Here is a 22651-nt window from a genome sequence, read left to right as displayed (position 1 = left end):
TCTCACCAGCACTTGTTACTGTCTACTCTAAAAGACTGTGAAGAATCTTGGAAATTAGAGTAAAGATGCTTACTTTTAACTTAATTTAAATTGGAAGCTCTTGAAGGGTTTTATACATGGAAATGACGTTCATTGGGTTTTAAAATGATTACCCAGCAGCAGTGTAGAGAATGACTTGGAAGCAATCATGGTAAATGTGTGAAGGCCTGTAGGAGGGTATCAGATTTGCGTAGAAGAAAGAGAAGATACCTTGATTTGAAAGTTGACCATGAAGATGAAGAGACTAGATGTGAGAATTTTTTTAGGAGGCTGAGTTGAGAGAACTCAGTGATTAACCAGATTTATGGGATTTAAGAGAGTGGAACTAGATGTATAATGAGAAACATTGAGAGTTGAGAGAACTCAGTGATTAACCAGATTTATGGGATTTAAGAGAGTGGAACTAGATGTATAATGAGAAACATTGACCAGGAAAAAAGTTTGATGAGATAAAGTCATCGGTTCAATTTTGAGATATATATGTGAGACATCTAGATGGAGGTGCCAAGTAGGTAGTTTGATATCTGGGTCCTGGAGTAGGGGAACAAAATGGAATCAGTGTGATATAAAAGATACCTGACAATATGGAGGTAGAAGAGATTCTTGAGTGAGAGAGTTTTTAGTCATCTGAGAAGAGAGACTAGAACGGACCCAAGAGAATGTTGGGCAGTTGAGGGCCATCCAGGGGAAACTAGAAGAGAATGATTAAAAGAGGCACTGTGCACGTGCATGCACACGTGAGGAAGAGAGGGAGAGAGGGAGAGAAAGGAATATCTCAACAAAGAAGGTTGTTTCCCACATGCCCAGGTGAGTGGATAGTTGTGTGTGTGCTAAGATGACAACTAAACCGAGGGATGGAAAGTACTCACTGGATTTAGCAGCATGGCAAACATTAGCCAGTTTTGGTGGTGGTGGTGGTGGTGATAATGGTGTATATGTGAAAGTCCCCATTACAGTGAGTTGAGGAGTGAGTAGAAGGTGAAGCAGTAGACAAAGCAAGGATATATGGGTCTCTCAAGAATTTTTAGGGTGATTACTAGAAACATATAAGAGCCATATTATTATTATTATTATTATTATTATTATTATTATTATTATTGACAGGTTAGAGTGGGTTGGTGAGAAGGACAAGGTAGGGAATGAGGACAGAAAAACAATGTAGTCAATGGAATGAGATACCCACAAGACATAAGAGATGTTCATCAGATCTAGCACTTTTGCTGGAGAAGAAATTCAGTTGAGTTTAATATTCATAGTTTGACCTGTTAGCAGAGTAAAATATGTGGCCTTTAGTATTACCAAATTCTAATGGAAGTGTATCATAACATAGTCCTTAGACTTATTTTTCAAGTATTTCTAGAAAACTTACCAAACAGAAAATGTCAGCAAAATTCTTTCGATGTGTGAAAATGCTCTGGCGGTTTAGTCACTTGTCAGTCTCATGTCCAAGTCCTACCCATCTGTCATGGCCCAATTGAAATCCTCAAATGAAAGACTCTCCCTCCCTCATCTGAATGGTCATAGGCCTGGTGCTTTTTTCTTTATTTTGGCATTTGTTCTTTTTACATGCTTGGTGTGTGTGTGTGTGTATGTGTGTGTGTGTGGTATCTCTGTGTGTGTGTATATATTTTTCATCTCATTAAATGATGAAAAGCATAGACCATAACTGAAAAATATTATGTTTTTTACAGCACCTAGCAGTTACATTTATGTAGTTTGTTATATTAAATGTATGTAAATGTGAGCATGGGGGAATGGTTGTTAGCAGATAATTAGGAGGAGTCATATAAAGGAGAATACAATTTTTGTGGCTTGGCATCTGAATTAATAGCCTGAAAAATTATGGTACCTGATTATCGCCTTTTGTTTTAATGATACTTAGTAAAATAAGTTTCAAAAGTTCCCTTTTATGTGCTATCAAGGAATCACATTAACAATAACAATAAGTCTTTGTTGATACTTTATAGTTGGCCAACTATATAGACATCACAGGGGCTTTATCCCATTTTGCCAATGAAGAAACGAATTCTCAGAGAGATAATGTGTCAAAAGTCACATTACTGGTAAACAAGATGGCTAAGACAAACTGACGACCCTCTGGCCCTAATACAGGTTTCTTTCAATGTACTGCATGGCTTCTAGATTTATTTTTATAGACATCCGATTGGTTCAATTATAATTAAATCTAACTTTAAGGAGCAATTTGGTTTACTTTATTTAAATGAGTAAGAAATAACTTACCAGAACAGTTTCTTGGTCAGAGCTAAGATCACTTTTTTCTTGAACGACCTTTGTCTTTGTGGTTCAGAGCTTCATACATGGCCCCTACAGCAAAATAGGGAAAACACTGCCATTATGGCTTGTACTGATGCTCTGATTTAAAGAAAAGATAATAGAAGTCATATATCTGTGAATGAACCTTGTTATTAGCATTTGGGAAAAAGGAGAAAAAACCCAGCAGATATTGATCTATTTTTCTAGACTTTTAACTCTGACTTCTGGCAACTGCTTTTTCTTTCTTTTTTTTTTTTTTTTAAAAGACCAACATTGTTTTGGATTTAGGATGATAAGTTACATTCTAATGAAGAAACTAGAAATAGGGAAAGTCATTATTCTTTAGAGGGATTATGGCAGCTTTAATTATATTATAGTTAAAGCTTTCCAAAATTGAAATAGTGGGTATTAAATATATAGTATCTGTAATTTTATATTAAAACACTTAATGGGTAAGCCTCTGACTAAAAACTGAAAAATATTCTTATTGGCCTTAATTGGTTATTTAAACTGCTTAATAACTTTTATTAAACAGATTTTTTTAAATTGTACTGACTTAAACTTATAGACCCCAAACTACAATATATTTTTGTCAGGGGAGTTAAGGAATGAAGAACACATACTATAAAGAAATTGCAGAAAGTCATAAAATGCTTTTTCTTCCTCCTTTTAACATTTTTAAATGTTATTTGAATTAATTGTGGCTACTGGATAAAAACATTTCCTTATGTTCTTTATAAATTGTCTTAGACAAGGTATTTGGAAATTGCTATACAGTTTAGGAAATAATTAAACTTGTCTATAGGTGAAACCAAAGCAAAATAGTTGATATATTGAAGCTGAAACCAAATGTTTCATGCCTCAATAGTTGTGATTCCTAGGGGGAGAGGAAAAAAAAGCACCTAGATTTTAAAGACCCCTCCCACCCCCAAGACAGTTGGTTCTATAACTCCCTATGGACTGTGGACTATGGTCTAGTTCTGGTTTTCCTTATCTTCCTTGCAAATCTTTTCTTTATATATATTGTACAATTTGTTAAATTGGCGTTCCAGATGAACAACTGAAAATGGTCTCCTTTTACATCAGATGAGCCTGGCCTATGTTGAAGCAGCAGAATACATTTCAGAACCTGTTAACAGGGAGCCTCCTTCCAGAGATGCTCAGCTATTGACTTTGCAAAACACGTCTGAATTCGATGTCCTTGTTATTGGAGGAGGAGCAACAGGATGTGGCTGTGCACTAGACGCTGTCACCAGAGGTAAGTCCTGATGTGGATGGATGTGACACAGATAAAGAAAAGTTTCATCTTTCCTTCCCAGTATAAATACACAGTGGGCATTTTGTGCTAGTAAAGTTACATTTCTGTTGTGTTTACTAATTTTGCATCTTTTGTGAAGCACTTTTATATTTTTTTCATATAGGCACTTGTACAATTTTAAAATGTAACTTTTTTTAAAGAGTTAAATGAATTTATTTAAAAAGAAAACTTTGTATTCCTATAAGTTCACTGATTTGATGTTCTGGTTAATTTTTAAATACTTTGTAAATATATCTCTATGAAATAAAAATATTTGGATATGACCTGAAATCACATTTATGTCAGTGAAGAATAGAAAAGATTTATTAAAATGAATTATTCTATCAAAATAATTCTTTTTGATCCTATACCTCTTAAAATAATTTTTATCCAATGAAATATGGATTGCAATTTGGAAAACTCCAGTTTATGTGGATAAATAGACTTGCTAACCTATACGTCTGTCACAGTCAGCATTAGGAAAGACATGATGAGAAGTTCTTTAAAAATGGAAACGTGACATGAAAAGAAAGTTTAGTGTGTAATACCAATGCTCTCACATATGATACATTTAATGAAAAAAATTTTTTCCTGTGGATATTAGTGTGGAGTCAAGGGAATCTGGGTACATATTCTGGCTCACCTGGTTTCTGAAATGTATATGCATGTTTTCACACACATGCACACACACACAGATATATAAGGGCAAATTACTTAATTTCTCTAAGGTTCCTTATATTTCAAATAAGGAAAAAATAGCATTTGTTAATGACGTTGAGAGGATTAAATGTGTAATCATGAAGAGGGCTTAAAACAGTGCTTGTAACACAAAGTAGAAGCTCAGTAAATTACAGGTAGTATTATAGCTATTGTTATTAACATGAAGGCAAAAGACTTTTAGAACCAGTTGTCCTGGAGAAATAATTCTTTGTGATATCCTTTGATATATTGACTTAGGCTGTGTACTGCTGCAAGGAAATTTGACTCTGGATATTTTAGTTAGGGTTCAATACTCATTACAGTTTTATCCTCAATAGTAATAATTTGTTAGATGGAGTAATTCTTCTCAGATTAAGTTACTACCCCAGCCACCCTAGGTTTAATTACCTTACATACTTGGTAAATTTACTTCTATAGAAATGAAATAAATTTAAGAAGATTTAGGCACACACAAACAAAAAAGTGCCCTAGATTTACTATGATTGCACAGGACCTATACTTAAATTTTGATCCAGGTGGACTTCACATCCTAGGTCCTTTTTGTCACTTCAAAATAACGGCAAATTCAAAATATAGGCACTGGAATCTATTGTTTTACCAAGCAAACCCCAGTTTTCATATAATTTCCTATCTCTATCCATGGTTTATAATTTGAGCCAGATGACTATTGGACATGCTAAAGCAGATAGAAAGGATAGTTATAGTTATCTCAAGGTATTTGAACCCAGCTTTCTCCCCTAGAGGTTTGGGAAGGAGAATGTACGTTCCCAGCATAATGGGAGGCTTTGCTTGGGACTATCCCAAGTTGTCCTGGGGCTACCCCAGGAGTTAGAATTTACCAGGTGACAATTTTCTGTGTTAAAGAGGATCTTTTCTCCTGTAGGATTCAGAAAAATATATTTCTTGGTGCCTTCACTCATGTTCATGCTATGTACTAAAATATATAGCAATTCTTTTTTTTCAAATCCTCTCCCCCTTCTCTTTCCTTCCCTTTTTCCTCCTTCCCTCCCTTACTCTCTTCTTTCTTTCTTCCTCCTTTTTACTTTTTAAAAATAGAAGCAATCTGAATATTTCCATAGACTCAGAGAAAGCCTGTGCAGGAGGAGAACTTTAATATGCAAGTAATAGAAGGCAGCATAAGAAGCAAGGTCTGGAGAAAAATAGAAGGAATGGGGTATCAGAGACGTAGGGAGGTAAGAGACGTTTCTCAGGGACAGAAAGAAAAGACAAAGATTCTAAGATATGAGAGGGCTTGTGTGACTGTGAAGAGCTGTTTATTAACATTGCATTTTCTACTTGTGGATAGGAGCAGGGGACTTCTGTATAGAAAAGTTTTAGAACTACCTTGTGGAGAATGTGATAGAGAGTAGGGGTTACTTATCTGAGATTCGTAATTGTAAATTGTTATCTACACAATATATTTGTATGTGAGAGAGAGAGAGAGAGAGAGAGAGAGAGAGAGTGTGTGAGAGTTTGTGTGCGTGTGTGAGTTTGTGTGTGTGGTGTGTGTGTCCCCATGTGTGTCCAGTAGTGCTCAGAGTGGAGGCAGAGAAAATAACACAGTCGGGTAGAATCCAGAATTGAAAACCGACTGTGTGTCGATAATAGAAGGAGTAAATGGAAGAAGAGTCTGTGAAGGCAGAGGGAATTGTTTAAATGGAGACCTAGAACTGGCAGGGGCAGGTAAGGGGAGTAGGAAAGCCAGCTTCCCTTGAAGAGTCAGGGCGAGTCAAAGGACTGTGAATGAAATAATAATAAACCAACCACTACCAAATGCCTTTTATCCCTTTTGTCCTTTTGAAAAGTCTCACCTGAACTCACTTTGGTGCACTTTCAAGATTTAGCTTTTTAAAAAATACAGACAAGATCATATGATATTGTAGTTACTGTTTTTACAGTGTTTATTTTAAACATTAGTACATTTAGTCAATCTTTACATGTATATATTCTTTTTAATGGCTGAAAAATTCATCGCAAGGGTGTTCTTATTAATGATTCCTTAGGTTGCTTCCAGTGTTTTTTTCTTCTATTTAAAATTATACTGTTTGTGAGCTGAGTACTGAACCAGCTCTGAGAATTCAAAGACCAAGAAGACATAGCCTTGCCCTCAAGGAGCTTGTAATATATTAATATTTACTGAACAAGTACATTTTTTCTTTGGGCATTGAAGGACGTTAAGTAGTGATCAGGATGTTAACTAATTAGCAGATATTGTGAGTGATGATAGTGACGATGGTGATTTTGAGGCATTAAGAGTTTCCAGGGCCTGAATGTTGACCAGATTTATAATTTTTGTAGTTAGGAACAGCTAAGCTAAGAAAATGATGTACTTTTAATATATGTTGGCATATTAATTGTTGTCTTTTAAAATAATTGAAAGTCTCTCTCTCTCTCTCTCTCTCTCTCTCTCTACACACACACACACACACACACACACACACACACATAATTATGATTTATAAAAGGGATGGAAAAACCTTAGTATATTTCATTTATTATGCTGATAGCCCTTTGGGGTAGCATTTATAATTAAAATGTATAGAGATGTTGAAGTTAATCTATATTTATCCTTTTACTACAATTTCTGATCATATCAGTAGCCCTCTGAAGTGTGAAATAATCATGGGCATTTGGTTAATGAATTGTGCATTGTTGCTGTTCATTCATGGAATCTGCTCTTTTATTATATTTGATGCTTCACTTAACAACAAATTTTGCTTTCTCTGCATTTGATACGTTTTTACCAAATTATTCCTGATTGTATCCATTAATCTTTAGTCACATTTGACAAAAATAAATTACTGTGATCTTTTAAAGTTACCAGTAATAATTAGATTTTTCAGGACATCAGAGTTTTGGGGGAACCACTAGATATTTAAGGGCTTGTATAAAATGTTTGCACAAGCTTTTTGATAAATACTATACCCAAATGCAATTTGGGTAATGGATAAACAAAGACTTTACAAGGAAGAAAAAAAGTCATGAGGTCTTCATAATGAACATTTATTTGCATTTTTACCATCTGCATTTTCTTGGGAATCAATTTCCATTTGTTTCATTTGGGAATATTTTTTTATAAACATAATATGCACAATTCTCCTCATGCTTTCCTGCAGGTCTCCTGGATCAATAGAAATTGCTTCACTGTTTAACACCTCTGTGTTCTGGGCAGAAGTACAGCCTTGAAGCCCAGTTGTAGGTACTGTGTCCCTAAAGAGAACTGAAATGAGGAGAATCTGATAAATATATTTACTCTCTCAAGGTTCTTCAAGGTGTTTTCTTCAGTTCTTTTTGTTCTTTTATGTGACTTTACCTGTATGTATCAAGGATTACCTAGTAGATTTTTGGTTAAAAATTTGATTTATAAATATAACCTTTATGGCTTCTATTCAAATTCCAGAGAAGATTGCCTCTTGCTGAAGGAAAACATTAACTCTCATTCTCTTTTTTAAAAAATGTACATACATTTTTAGTTTATGAATGGTATCTGGCAAGCAGTTCAGGAATTCTCACTACAGTTCCTTCAAGTCTACTCATTATAGCACAGTGATTAAGGACTCGGGTTGTGGAATTAGAATGAACTGGGATCACATTTTGACATCATCACACTCTAGTTTGACTTTCAACAAATGTCTTAACTTACAGAGAGTCTCAGTTTTCTCAGACACAAATGAAGGATGATAATAACACTCTTCTTTATAAGTAAAAGGGAGAAGGTATGTGTATTGCAGAAAAAATAGAGAAAAGGAACAGCCATGGAAGATAGTGCATTCTGAATCATAGGTCTCCACCCCTCTCATCACTTTGACCACCACCCGGTCCCACAAAGGAAGGAAGAGAAAATCCTATTTCAGATCAGTAGAATTGTAGCAGATGAAAGTTTGCTGTTTGTTGGACACTGCAGATTAGACCAGATTGCAAGTTTCCACTAAAATCAATCTGGAAATTTAATGTAAGTTTAATATAGTGATTGTCTTTGGCAGGAGGTGGGGGGACACTTAAGAAACTATACTAAAGTTTATCTGGAAAGATAAGCCTATGAGATTAACTAGATTAATTTTGCTAAATGAGTAGAGGGATAAGTGAAACAAAAGTAAGTTTCTAGAAATAGATCTAAATACATAAAGTTTAGAATGCAGTATAAGACAGTGTTTCGAATGTCATTATTGCTTATTTAATAAGTGGTGTTGGAGTATTCACTTCCCCAAATACACACATATATACACACACATATATGTATATTGTTTATCGTATTCTATGTAGAGTGAGGATTTAACAAAACACCATAAAGTTATTAGAAGAAAGTATCGTGAATTAAAAAAAAAAAGGAGTATGAAAGGGGTTTTTAAGCATGGCACTAATAAAGCCATTTTCCGTTTGGAAGTTCCTGCTAAATTTGATTTCATAAAAATTAAAATTTATCTATGGCACAAATATAACATATGTGAAGTTTGGAAAATATTCATAACATTAAGTGGAATTTGTGTCATAATTATTTTCAACTTTTCTATATATTTTAGTGCCTCCATATTAAATGGCATATACCTGGGTTTTTTTTATACCACATAGATTGAATCCATCTTTTAATAGGTAAATTTAATTCATTTCCATTTATTTGATTTCCTATGCATTTATTTTGTATTTTTTACCTTCCATTTTTTTCTCTTTGCTTCTTCTTTAATCTTCCTGTGTATTAAGTCAGTTTTGTATCATGTTCTGTTTCCATATCTTCAGCTCTATAGATATAGTTTCGGCTACCATCCAGTCCCATCTGAGACTTTTTCCCAGAACCAAATCAAGGGTTCTGCTGTGTTGATATTAGCCATCCTGCAGACAAACAGCTAAACCAGCTGGTGGTGCCTTGGCTCAGGTGCTGCTCTCTAGGCTGTGTCTGCCTTCCTGTCCCCGGGGCATGTCCCAGCAGCTAGTCGCAGCCTCAGACAGTAGTCAAGAGAAGACTTTCAAGCTTTTTTCACAAGAGGTGAAACCCTTCTGCAATCTCAGCATTCAAGTGCTAGGCTGGCTCCTTTACCTTTCCTTACAGGGAGGCTTGTATTCATCTGACTCTTTAGGAACTGAAATCTCGGTTGTCTTTGCCTATTTTTAGACCTAGAGCCCAGCAAGAGAGAGAGGTTGTTGGCCTGAATACTCTTCTCTGAGTTTCTGCAACATTTCTCATCTGTGGAGTTTTTATTTCTGACTCAACCATGTCCTTTAAAAAGATAGATAGATAGATAGATAGATAGATAGATAGATAGATAGATATTTCTACATATCTATATTTATATATAATTTTCTGTTTAGAAGAGTTCAAGGCTGAATCTACAATGCTGTATTGATCAAAATTTTATTTATAGCTATATTTATAATGGCAAAAAAAATTGGTACTTGATTTAACAACTTGAGTACATTCAAGGAATTTATATTTATAGCAAAATGACTAAAATGTATTATAAATGGAAAAATAAGTTGTGAAGAATGAGTTTGTAATTGTATTTGTGTTTCAGGCAAAAAAAAAATACATAGGTTGTACACTTTCATAAGCCTAGAAAGTTTCTTGTGAGATAATGGGACATTTTTCATAGGTAACACTGGGTACCTCTGGATTTTGTAACTAGGAAGCCAGCAATGTATTGTTCTCTTTTCATCCTTCTATATTGTTTGGATATTCCTCCTCTCTTTGAACGTTGGCTATTTTGATAATAAAAAAGTAAAAAGTAAAAGCAATAACAGCAAGTCCCTTATTCACTCAAAATTATATTATTACAATTAATGTTACTACTTAATACATTTTCGTGCCTCCCTAATCCGTGGGTTCTTTAGGAACACAAAATATGTTAATGGTATGTTCTGAATTAACATAGTATCTCCATTAATGGTTTATTTGTTTCCTAACATAAACATAGATAGTCATAGAAATAGGTATTAAATAATCAATCCAACATCATACACTTCTATATCAAAGCTAGGGTTACTTTGCAGCTTTACAGGAGAAATTGATCCTTCATATAAAATATTCAGCCTTTAGGTTAGTCCTTTTTCTTATTAATGACAATGGCTTTCTGAAATCTAAAGATTAGAGCCCAAAGCTTTTCTAAAGAAAGATAAACTCCCCTTTTCTTAAACAACACCATTTTTCCTTCATGGGACATGTGACTTTAATACTTATGCTGTGGTACCAATGTACAGAGCATCTAAATTTTTGATTTGTGTGTTGTTATCTTCTTAGTGCCTCTGATAGTTATTTCATAATGGTTTTTCTCCTCTTTCTATTCAAAAAAAAAATCTAAATAATGCCACATCTGAAAATTTATTCTAATGAAATAATTAAAGATGCAGACAGTTTAAACAAAAATATCTTGCAGTTCTGTCATAGCGAAGGTAGGAAATAACCAAATGTTCAAAAATAAGAAAATGAATAAATAAACCATTGTAAATATTTAACACAATAATATCCACACATTAAAAATGAAATGATAGAAAAATATTTATTGACATGGCAAGATGTTTACAAAAAAAAAATGTTAAATTAAAAAAAATGGTCTATATCATACTATCCTATTTTTGTAAAAATGTACATATGCGATTATATACATGCATAGAATATGAGAGTATTTAAGCCCCCAAATGTCAACTGTGGTTTTCTCTGAGCAGTGTGATTACAGGAGAGTTTTATTTTGTTCTCTTTACTTTTCTGCATTTATTATATTGAGCATGTTTTCATGCATAATAGGATAATCAGTAAAAGGTATTAAAATAAACTTCTGTTCTATTTCATGTTGTGAAAGTTAAATGTCGTACCATTCTTCCCCTTAGATGATAATCATTACTTTATATTCATCCAACTGCTTTGATCCACAACTTGGGTTAGTTGGAAGTACTTGGTAGCTCGACATTCTCACTCAGGTCACTCAGAAAAGGCAAAGCTGTGAAGAGCTGTATTTAGTTCACACACCTCGCCCACCCAGAAGATATAAATTTAACTTGTTTAAAGATGGGCTAAAGATGATTGAAAAGCAGATTTGACTTTATTCTTCTACTATAACTAATGCTATTTTTATTCCCCCTAAGAATTTCAGAGTAATTTCACGCCAAATATTAATACTTCACCACTGCCATGAAATTCCTGAGAATACCTACTAAAAGCAATCAATAATAAAAACAAAAATATAAAACAATAATACCACTCTTAAATGTTCTGATTCATCACAGCAGTGATAGAGTGTATTGCTTTCCATAAAAAGTAACTTCTAAAAACAAAAGAAAAACAAAAAACATTCCTCATAAAATTTGGACTGGTTTAGTGAATCACTATAAATGCACAGAGAGGCCTGCCCTGCATTGCCAGATGTGTAGGGAGGTCACTCTTTCTGCTCTGAGGGAAGATCTTTCTGAGCTCCTCAAATCCACAGCCAGGAATGGTTGCATGAAGCCTGGGTACATTATTTTTGATGTCCTTCAAGTTTAATTATTTTCCCTAAGAACACAAAATGTTAGCAATAAATGTCATTTCAAAATACCGTTTGCAGTCTCTTTTAAAAAAATAAAACACTTTTTTTTTTTTTTTACTTCCTTGCTTTATACTTACTTAAAGTACAAAAACTAAGCCATTAATTTCAGATTAGTCATTTTCGAGGGGAGAAAAAAGTTTGGATTTCTGAAAGGTGAAACAGAAAGGAACATACTAGATAACACTTAATCAGGTAAGGAATATATTAATGAGAAACAGTTATTTTAAACCATTCCTGTCCAACAAAAAATAAATCCAAAGCATAAAGCATATAGCAACAGTTAAAAAAATTAAAATATTTTTTTCTAGAATAGCTATTTGTGTGTGTGTGTGTGTGTGTGTGTGTGTGTGTGTGTGTGTGTGTGTCATTCTGAAAACTTCTGGTAATACTTTTAGATTACATAGTGCTTTAATATATTAACTTAACTATAATTTTGGAGACTAAATTTTTACGTTTTTTGCTCTGGAAGGATTTCGATCTCGAAATCCTGTTGGGTAGCTTGTTGATATTACTTTGGAAATAATGGGACAAGAAAAACAGCCTGATTTGATAGAGAAGCCCATTTTTAACTTTTGCTGGTAGTCACTAGGGCTTCTCACATACGTACATGTGAATAACTTTAAAATGTCCAATACTTGCAAAAGCAGTTATGAAGCTTTAAAGTGTTAGCTCTCACTTGAATATGCTGAAATATCCTCCTGAGATGGCTTACTAATAATTCCGAGACTAGTTCCCTGCCTCACACTGTCTGTTTGGGAAAGAAAAAAAAATTATTCGGTTAACACAAGTCCTTAAAATTATTATCTTCTGCCTTGCAAGGCACCGGTCCCTTAAAGTGGTCTCCTGTATCTAGCTCTTCTCCCCCTCCAGCCCTAACCCCTATCCCTGACATTAGAATAATCTTTCTAGAACATTAATCTGATCTGCCAGTTTAAAACACTTTGACAGGCAGCACAGTGTTTCTCAAAACAATATCTGAGAACCTCTAGAAAATTCTAAATTTTATTTTTTTTTAATAATGATAAAAAACTCAACAAGCACACCCTTGTTCTTCCAAATAGACACCTTGTAACTGAGTACAGTGTTCAAGTTCATGCTTATGTAGTGTGATACCAAATGTTGTACTTTCTCAGGAAGCATTTGATTCTCAAACTGATCCATGATCCATGGTCATTTTCTCAGAGGCATTTACTGAGATCCAGCTCTTAACTTTTGAGGAACAGTGGCCCACAGGATGAGGTCCAAATGCCCCAATGTGGATGAAGGAACCTTTGCAATATGCCCTTTACTATTCCTCCCTTTGGATCTCCTTCACATCATTCCTTGTACTTTGCATTCCAGCCCCTGAGTGACAAGCAGCCCCTAAAGAAGTTGAGCCATTTCAAGCATTTGCCTTTGTCTTGCTTAAGCTCATCTTTGCCAGTGATAACTCCTTTCTTCCCCTCCACCCATCTGGAATACTTACACCTCTGTAGACTTAACTTTTCTTGAAGACTTCCTCCCTAGGTACAACTAAAAATTCTTACCTTGGCTGCAGTTATTGTTCATACAGGGAATTGTGGCATTGATAAACTAACCCCAAGATTTAGTGGCTTAAAACGGCAACACTTACCACACAGTTTCAGCAGGTCAGCAGTCTGGGTGTGTCTTGGCCTGGGGCCTCTGTCTCTGAGTCTCCCACAGAATGCAACACTTCCTAGCAACCCATGTGGTCGTTGGCAGGATTAAGTTCCTCACAGGTTGTTGGACCAAGGCCTCAGTTCCTTGTGACCTGTTGTTGACTGGGGCTTCTCTTGGTTCCTTGACTCACAACATTACAGCTTACTTCTTCTGAGCAAGCAGATAGGGAAAGAGAAGAGGAAGTCGGAATCTTTTGTAACCTAATCACAGAAGCGACATGTCATCATTGTTGCTGTGTTCCATTTGTTATAAGTAAGGCACTAGGGCCAGCCAGCATACCAGGGCAGGGGCTTATATACTAGAAAGTAGAGATTACTGGGCACTAAAATGTCTTCTACCATGGCCTGCAGGAAGCCTTTGGGCAGGCCCAGGTAAGGAGCCTTGGGCTGGGTCGGAGGCCGCTTGTTCTCATTTAGTCTTATGTCCCTGCCTCTCATGGTGCAGGCATCTCGATGCCATCATAACTGTGATTCCAAGGTTGAAAGAGAGGTGTATTTTAAATAATCTGGCTCTTAAATATCATTTGAAAGTCAACTCCCTCATCTGATCTTCAACTGAAGAAAAATGGTCTATTTTAGAGCTGGAAGATCTCACAGTGTTGGACTTACTAAGAAAAGGTGATAGAGCTCACCAAAACAGTGCATTCTTAAGAGATTATAAATGTAATCTTGACTACACAATTTTGGGTTTATGTTCTGGATTTAATTTCTAACCCAGAGTAAGACAAGAGTCCTCTGTATTTTCAAATGTAGCACCTATAAAACTTTGTTGCACTTTGCATGCCTTTTTTTTTTTTTTTGCCTGGGAGCTACTTGACTGCTTGGTCTATGCCTAATTCATTTCCAACATCAACACTTTGCCTGGTACTTAGGCTCTCAATATTCTTTTAAAAAATATGTACAAACTTGATATTTTTTCTTTTTTTAAAAAATACATATCTAGCGCTAAATTTACTAAGCAGTGATAGGATTTTCATAGTTGAGAATTATGGATCTTTCTCTGGCATAAATGCTTAAAAATAATGATCTGAATCTATGATACCTATAATTTCTGTGTTATTTTACTCATTAGTTAGAGCATTAGCAGTTTTTGCCCTTGAATCAAAGTTCTCTACTTTTCTCTCCATGGCTTCTAAATATTTTGTCCTTTTGAGTCAAGGGAATTGGCCTGATTTTACGATGACATTTGGGTACGATATTTAAACTGTTAAAAGTTATAAAAACGACCCTTTGGTATTAAATGTAATAAATGGCTCTGAATTGAATACATGCACAGGTTCTATTATGTGAGCCTTGTGAACCCAAACTGCTCCAGTTACATATTCTCATTGTAATTGGATTCTATGACATTCTTTCACCCCCCAAGAGTATGCCAGGCCATGAAAATTCCTCATGGCTTGGTGTTGATATATACTTTGAGTCTTTTGAAGTTTCAGATTTCATCTCTGACTAACGTATAGGACTTTTAGTACTGTTGGCCCAACCTAATCCTGTAGTCTCTGCAAGAAAACCAAACCAAACCAATTTTATCCCTAAGATATTTTTTGCAATTCTCAAAGAAAGCAGGGACTGGGGTAGAATGACTTCCAGAATAGACTTATCTTTGTTCAGTGGCACCTTTACCAAAAATATTGTCTTTTCTTTACTCATGGATACTCTGTACTGGGTTAATTTGTCCTGGCTTGTATTTATCTTTGTAATTCAACAATATTGTGCTAGGATGTCTTAAATCAGACCACAAACTCCTTAATATCAGAGGTTAATTCTCTCTCCTACTATTTTGATATCTTTGATCTCTTTTCCCATTCTATACCCACAAGAACACCACTCCAGAAACAGGAGTCAGCTAGTCCAGGTTTATTGATGACGCATAGGGTAGATCTGAGATGTGGGCCTGGAACATGTCTGGACTCTTGTAGTGAAGGATGAATGTGAGTTCCAGAGGCTTCGTAATAGCACTGAGTTAACTCTCATGGGTAAAGATGGGTGCCGGCACTCCTTGGACACTTTACAAGCACCAGAGTATGTTAACTGCCATGAAATCGTATTGTAATATTTTCTAGTTGTGATCCATTCACAGTTTAATATGCTTCTAGTTCTGGTTTGACTTTTCCCCCAGGAAGAGACTAAAATCTCTTCATTATAATATAGACAGTGTACTGCACTTTGAATACAAATTTATCCATGTTCAGAGTAATTTTTCTTGTGATTGTCTCTACCCTGGAGAAGTGCCTTTAATGAATTACATACAAATTGTGTAATTTAAGAAGTTAATTTGGTTTTCTGGTTACACAGGACTAAAAACAGCCCTTGTAGAAAGAGATGATTTCTCATCAGGGACCAGCAGCAGAAGCACTAAATTGATCCATGGTGGTGTGAGATATCTTCAGAAGGCTATCATGAAGTTGGATATTGAGCAGGTAATTGTGTATGCTGGTTGTTAAACAAAAATTGCGACTATGCTTTTTTCTACCCAATTAAATCAGGTTTTTTTTTTTTTTTTTTAATGGCTTTTAACATTTCTTCCTGTTGGAAATACCTATTCAGTGTATTCTGATGGAATGTCTTTCAGGAGAGGTGTGCCTGTTCTTTCCTGTAGTATTATGTTTATGGGTGATCAGGGGCTTTTTCTACACAGGCATGTCAAAGTAGCAGATTTACAAAATCACTTTCAGATGTGTTGCTTTTTAACAATTGTGATTGGTTTTTTTTTTATTCCTTTTTTATTTTTTTCTTGTTTGCCAGTAGCCACCAAATTGCTACCTTCCATGCAGTTTCAGGGGAGCCGTGTTGTAATACCGAAGGAGTTTTAAATTGATCCTCTTAACTGCAACTGCAATCATACGTTCATATTGTCACTGACATAGTCTTCAGGAAAAGATGATCTGAGTCATGCTTTTCTTATGTCACACTTTATTGTGTCCAGTCTGCCACCATTTGAAAACTGCCAAGGCAGTGTGGAAAATGACATTTCCCGAAGGGGTAAAAAAATCAACTGAACTCCCTATCTGCTTTTTGTATATGAAAAACACGGCATCACTAACTTGACATTGTCAGTTGTGAATCTGTCCTCTTTTCTTAGGTGTCTCTTTGACATCATGATGGCTCAAAGGAAAAGAGCATAGGATTTAGAATCAGATGACTTGTGATGTGTTCCAGCTTCCTTATTCAATTTGTATGAACCTCAATTTTCTCATTGGCAAAATTAGTATTATACTAGTAATGCTGGTTCTTCAGAGGCATAATGAGGACCAAAGGAGTTATGAGAGAAGCTTATTTATTTATTTTTAATAATAATCTATAAAATACTGTGCAACTTCTAAGTATTATCTCTGCCTGGTAGTGGAGACAAGAAGAAAACATTTAGCATGAATAGAACAATCTGTTATCTCTTACACGGGAAAATATAGGGAACTGAGAAAAGAGACAATACAGAGAATGCAAGATAAATTGTTAGAATAATCTTGTAACTCAAGTCAGGAAAATATCTTACACCTGGGAACTATGACAGCATGTTTTTTCTTCTATGCAAATACAGTTAAGGTTCTAAAAAATCTTTCAGGTTGACAGCATGATGTATTATTAGAAATTTGATTAGGAGGGAGCTATCCTCGCTCAGAGGTAGAGAGGTTTCTGTGTATCAATCAGTTGGCAGGGTGTCTATTTGCCATTTGAAAATATTATGATCTGTTACTGCCAAACTAATTTTCTCTGTTTTGCTTTTTAGTATAGGATGGTGAAAGAAGCCCTTCACGAGCGTGCCAACCTACTAGAAATTGCTCCCCATTTATCAGCTCCGTTGCCTATAATGCTTCCAATTTATAAGTAAGCATTTTGATATCATCTATATACATTTGTTTTTCTGAGGTCAATAGAACAACACAGTTTTAATGGAAGTACTCCTTCGATGTGTATTTCTTAATGTAGTTTTAATTGCTCCTAATCTTTAACCCCTTTTAAATATTTTCCTCTGTTGTATTTCAAAGTGTAGCTTTTCCTAAATAACTCTCTACCGATCTGCCTCTAAGTGCTACATCTTGAAGGCAAAGGAAGTTGTGTCCTGTATTTTTAATTAGTATCTCTTACTCCAGTTTTTGACAGTATATAGAGGAGCAGTTGCATTTGCATTGGGAAACTTAAGAGAGTCGTTTGAACCTAACATGTACCAACTCCAAACCTAAACCATTTGGGGTCATTTTAAATTTCCAAGTGAATCAAAACTGAAATTTTGTTTGGAGGTGTCAGATTATATATTATAAAACCCAGTTTTCCTAATGTTGTCAGAACACCCATGAAGTTGCCTTAAATTGGAATATAGATACTATGAAAAAGTGGATTACATAACTCTATTAGCCGCATGCATATTGTTGGGGCCTAGAAACAGATTTTATAATTTATGTCTGTATTTTGTCATAGGTTGCTTAGAACATCTTAAGCTGGTGATTCTCTACTCTGAGGGTCCATTAGAGTCATTCAGGTTCTCATCCTAGCCTAGTTATATCAACCTCTAGACACATGAAGCCCAGGTATCTGTATTTATTTTTGATGCTCCCCAGAGAATTCTAATATGCAGCCACGTCAAGAATCACTGCCTTAGAAGTGATTCATTTAAAGTCTCACCAATTCATTTACTGATTGAGTTCAGCTAGGCTGGTGTCAGAAACAGTCATGGCTTTTCTCCTGTTTCTTTTGCACTATATATGCTTCTAGACATACTTTGCTTTTCTTAAATGAAAAGTATCTTACAATTTAAAGTAACGTTCTGTAATGTTGTACTCTGTTTCTGTTTCTAAAGAAACCTTTCTCCTTATTTATGCTGCAGGTGGTGGCAGTTACCTTACTACTGGGTGGGAATCAAGCTGTATGATCTGGTAGCAGGAAGTAATTGTCTGAAAAGCAGTTATGTCCTCAGCAAATCGAGAGCCCTTGAACATTTCCCAATGCTCCAGAAGGACAAACTGGTAGGAGCAATTGTCTACTATGATGGTATGTGACTTTTTCTTTTTTTTACTTTTCTCTCACTTGTGACCCTTACCATATATTCTTAATGACATGGTTTTACATTCTTAATTTTAATGCAAACACACGTATAGACGCACTCAATATTTTCTCTGAATACTAGCTAGAAAACTGCATACTCTTTTGCTTTTAATATCATTTATTTTTGTATATTCCTTTTCTTTTTTGATTTCTACCTTGTATCTCATGGTTGGTTTGGTCTGTTTTCCATCATTATGAATTTAGATCCCACCTTCATACCATTTAATTTGTTTGCCAGTGAACACTTGCCTTATGAATATATTATGATGTTGAAAGCAACTGAGAATCTGTTAGGTTTTCTAAATGAAACCTCCATTTTCAAGGGGTTATAAACCTAGAGAAAAATGCCCCCAGGCTGAAATTGACATGTTTGTATTTTGCATAGGACACAATTCTTGAACATGTAATCTATGATGAAGGTAGATGAACGTTGCATTTGTTAAACCAGACCGTTAGTTTTTATTGCTTATTTCATTGTTAGATATTTTCCAATAGTGACATTATCTAGTATCTATTTGTCATGTGATCATGTTTATTATTTGTGCGTGTGTGAGCCGTATAATTTGTACACTTTTATTTGAAGGAGCTAACCACTTAAATATATCTTCAGATGGACCACAATACAAAACTAAATATGAAAGGCCATTTGCGAAATTTTACTACAGTTTTAAAGGGTGTATAGAATTAGAAAATAGTCCAAGGATGTTCATTTGTAGAGAAATAGCTAGACATAGATAATTTTACACGTTCAAAAAGTCAGAAATTTTGTGACACAAAGGACAGCGTAGGTGCGGTAGCTCAGTGAATTCTATTAATCTCCATCGTTTGATCTTTTGTATTTCATGTTAGATATCTAAACTCTTAGCATGAAGAAATGTTTATTTTGGGGAGTTTTCAGGAAACAGATAATTGTCCTTCATATTATGATACATCCTCACGGATACTCCCTCCTTTTTTTTCTTTTTTCTTTTTTTCTTTTCAGTGTTAGGTTTCAGAATCAATTTAGCTGTCTGTCAGGCTTTCGGGCATGAATATAAAATGTGTATGTGCAGAGGGGGCAAGGGGGACATATTCAAGACAATGTCCTAGGAGCAATAATGTTAGGAAAAGGTTAGGATCTTAGACAAACATTAAAAGCTAGAAAATTCCCAGTTTATGGTGCCTGCCAGTGTCTCAACACCATGGCAGGGGGCGCTTACCTACATTTTTGGTGCCTTTGGTTGAACCTACATGTTAAAGGACAACCTTAACTGTGATTCTAAATTTGCTTTCTCAGCATCATATCCTTAATGCTAATCTATTGTTGCTTATTGGACAATTATACTGAAGAGGGTTTGGTCCAGGAGTAAGAAGGCATTCTGCAAATGGCATCCTACGCATCCTGACATGGCAGTGTTGTGCTCTTAGCCTCTTTTTACTAGTCCCTCTTGCACAAGCCTTCTCAAACTCTTGGTCATTTTATTGTGTGCCTTCTTTTTTTTTTTTTTTTTTTTTTAGCTTCTGCATATCTGAATCTCCTTAAAAGGATTATTAGTGGATGTCATATCTGAATTTGTGGTGTCCTGTCTTACATTGGTGTGATATTGTTACGAATTATAGATTTTTACTGCTTCTACTTAGAAAAACCAAAGGAAAGCTATGTCACATATGCAAAAGAAACATCATATTAAAATCAAGAGGAAGAAGAATTTCTCAAATCTGGATTGGCTTATATAACTTGTTGCAGGTTGCAAAATTATGAGTTTAGCCAAAATTATTTTAAAAATGTAAAGATTATTTAAAATAACTTCAAATTGATAGTTGACTTTTTAAAAATAAACATTTTAATATTTATTTATTTTAGATTTGTTTTTTAATTACAGTTAACAAACAATATTATGTTCATTTCAGATATATTACGTAATGATTGGACATTTATACTCCCTATGAAGTGATCACTCTGATAAGTCTAGTACTCATCTGACACCACACATAGTTATTACAGTATTATTGACTACATTCCCTATCTTGTACTTTACATCCCTGTGACTATTTTTATAACTGATAATTTGTATTTCTTAATCCATTTCACCCTGATATATGAAAATTTATTTTAAAAGTTTAAGTCTTGAATAGAAAGGGTAAAAATAATTGTATTCTAGTTACTTAAAATAAATAAATTCTCTTTTTCCTTCTTTGCAAACAATACAGGCCCAACTATGTCATGCTTGAGGTAAGGCAAACAAGAATATGAAACCAAGTTTAGTTATGTGGTTTCACAACTGTATTTGCAGGTAGGGCAACTTGTTTTACCTGGTGGTGTGATAAGCAAATTAAATATCAATATGGAAATAAGGTATAAAGGAGCATATAGGTGAAGGAATTAAGTGCAGTAAATGTGTGCTCAGAGAGAGGAAGAAATGCCTTACACCTTGACCAAAAATAATGTCATTCTGTTACCAAAGTATGTCAGGAAAAAATAACTTCATGAACATTTACCGTTGTAACCAAGGTCTATACGTTGTAATTTATAAGACAAACCTTTTTTAAACAAGACACAAATATTCTTCTTCACAAATAACAGTCACCCAAATGATTTCAAAATGCATTTGGGCTTCTTAAAATAACCTTTGTGTGTGTGTGTTTTTTTTTTACTTAAAGAATAATTTTCTGAGATGCAATTACTATAACGTAAAATTAACCATTTAAGAATGAACAGAAATAACAATTTTTGTAACTCCTACCTTGGGAGGATCTTAATTTAAAAAGTTCTGTAAGTGATTAAAAGAACTTAAAAATGCTACAAGTAGTTTTGTCAACTGAAAACTATTGCTGGTAATACATTTATGGAGTTACTTTAGCACTGATGAAATGATATGAAAATATAGTCAGAGACAGACTATTAACCATTGTAATTCGTTTGGACCAGTGGCTGAGACAATCTTTAAGGTTATTTCAACATTGAGATGTAAGATGTTCCCTCTGAAGTACAAAAGATACAAAGGTCAAAATTTTTTCTTAATTACTCGTAAGAATAGTTCATCCTAAATAAATAGTAATGGACATTGCATACAATTAAGGCAAAATCTATTCCTCCACAAAAGTCCATTAAAGCAATAAAATAAATTCTACATTCTTTTAAATATAGTAATAATAGTGGCTAGTCTATGCTCAGCATAGATCTGACCCGTTGCCACATTTGGTTGTTAGCTGCTGAAAAAAAAAAAACACATAATGAGGAATAACTATATTTTTTTCATTGCAGACAAAGTAAATGTCAGATTTCTCAGTAAAATCCATATGAAATGAAAGTGGAGATAGGAAGTGGCATATCAGATTGTATTTTCTTCTTATATTCTGTTAGGGAGAATACACAGTCAACTCACTGCTTTTCTGACTGAGACACATCCTAGTGTTTCCTAGTTGTTCCTTGCCATCTCTTACCAATCTCCCACCAGAGAGCCATCAGCTGACCCCTGGCCATGGCCATTACCACTGATAAGGAGATTTACCAGGTAAAATATGGTCCAGATCTTCCAAGTCAGCAAGAAGTTTTTAAGGCATGACAGGCTTGGGTGACCTATCAGGCTTTGAGATTATGTGGACCAGCTGTGGAGTGGAAATCAGTTTACTCAGGACCTTATTTTGACTTCCTCTGTCAACTTTACTTCTGTCTTCCTATTCCCACATTAGATTTTTGATGCCTTTCTAGTTGGACTCCAGTCATCCAATCCAGTGCACAGAAAATGAGATATAATTAAACATTATTAAATATTTAAAACCATTAAATGCCCCTATTAAGCTTCTCTAAGATAAAACTGGAGAACAAAATTACAGCTTTAAATTTTTCCTTCAGAGAGTTAGGAATTCAGAGGGAGATGTCTGTTATCTCATACCTGATGATGCCCGTAAGTATCCCTTATGCACATATGAAAGTAGCGACCTACAAGGAATTACATTAGCTTTCCTAATGTAAATAAAAGTTGGTTATATCTATATTTCAAAGGGGGAATTAAAGCCCAGGTTTGACTAGAATATTCATTTTTATTCCAGCCTAGAACTCACAGCATACAAATAGATGAATTCAGCTCGTGATAGAGAGCAAAGCCAAT

General features: G+C 34.8%; 1 protein-coding gene across 7 annotated transcripts in view; it reads left to right on the top strand.

Moving 5' to 3' along the window:
• GPD2 (glycerol-3-phosphate dehydrogenase 2) overlaps window positions 1–22651 on the top strand; it is a 123908-nt gene that overhangs the window by 42402 nt on the left and 58855 nt on the right. For 6 of the 7 annotated variants that reach the window (XM_016150100.2, XM_016150103.2, XM_016150102.2 and 3 more), the window contains exons 3-6: window positions 3400–3571; window positions 15816–15940; window positions 17248–17345; window positions 18343–18506. In XM_016150100.2, the coding sequence (XP_016005586.1) occupies window positions 3400–3571; window positions 15816–15940; window positions 17248–17345; window positions 18343–18506 (559 nt within the window). Of the gene's footprint in view, window positions 1–3365; window positions 3572–15815; window positions 15941–17247; window positions 17346–18342; window positions 18507–22651 lie in introns of all 7 variants that reach the window. The other variant, XM_016150104.2, reaches the window with a different exon arrangement.

This window comes from Rousettus aegyptiacus, unplaced genomic scaffold (assembly GCF_014176215.1).
Source record: "Rousettus aegyptiacus isolate mRouAeg1 unplaced genomic scaffold, mRouAeg1.p scaffold_m13_p_2, whole genome shotgun sequence".
NCBI lineage: Eukaryota > Metazoa > Chordata > Mammalia > Chiroptera > Pteropodidae > Rousettus > Rousettus aegyptiacus.
Note: the sequence above shows the minus strand (reverse complement) of the source record. Positions and strands in the feature narration are given on the sequence as shown.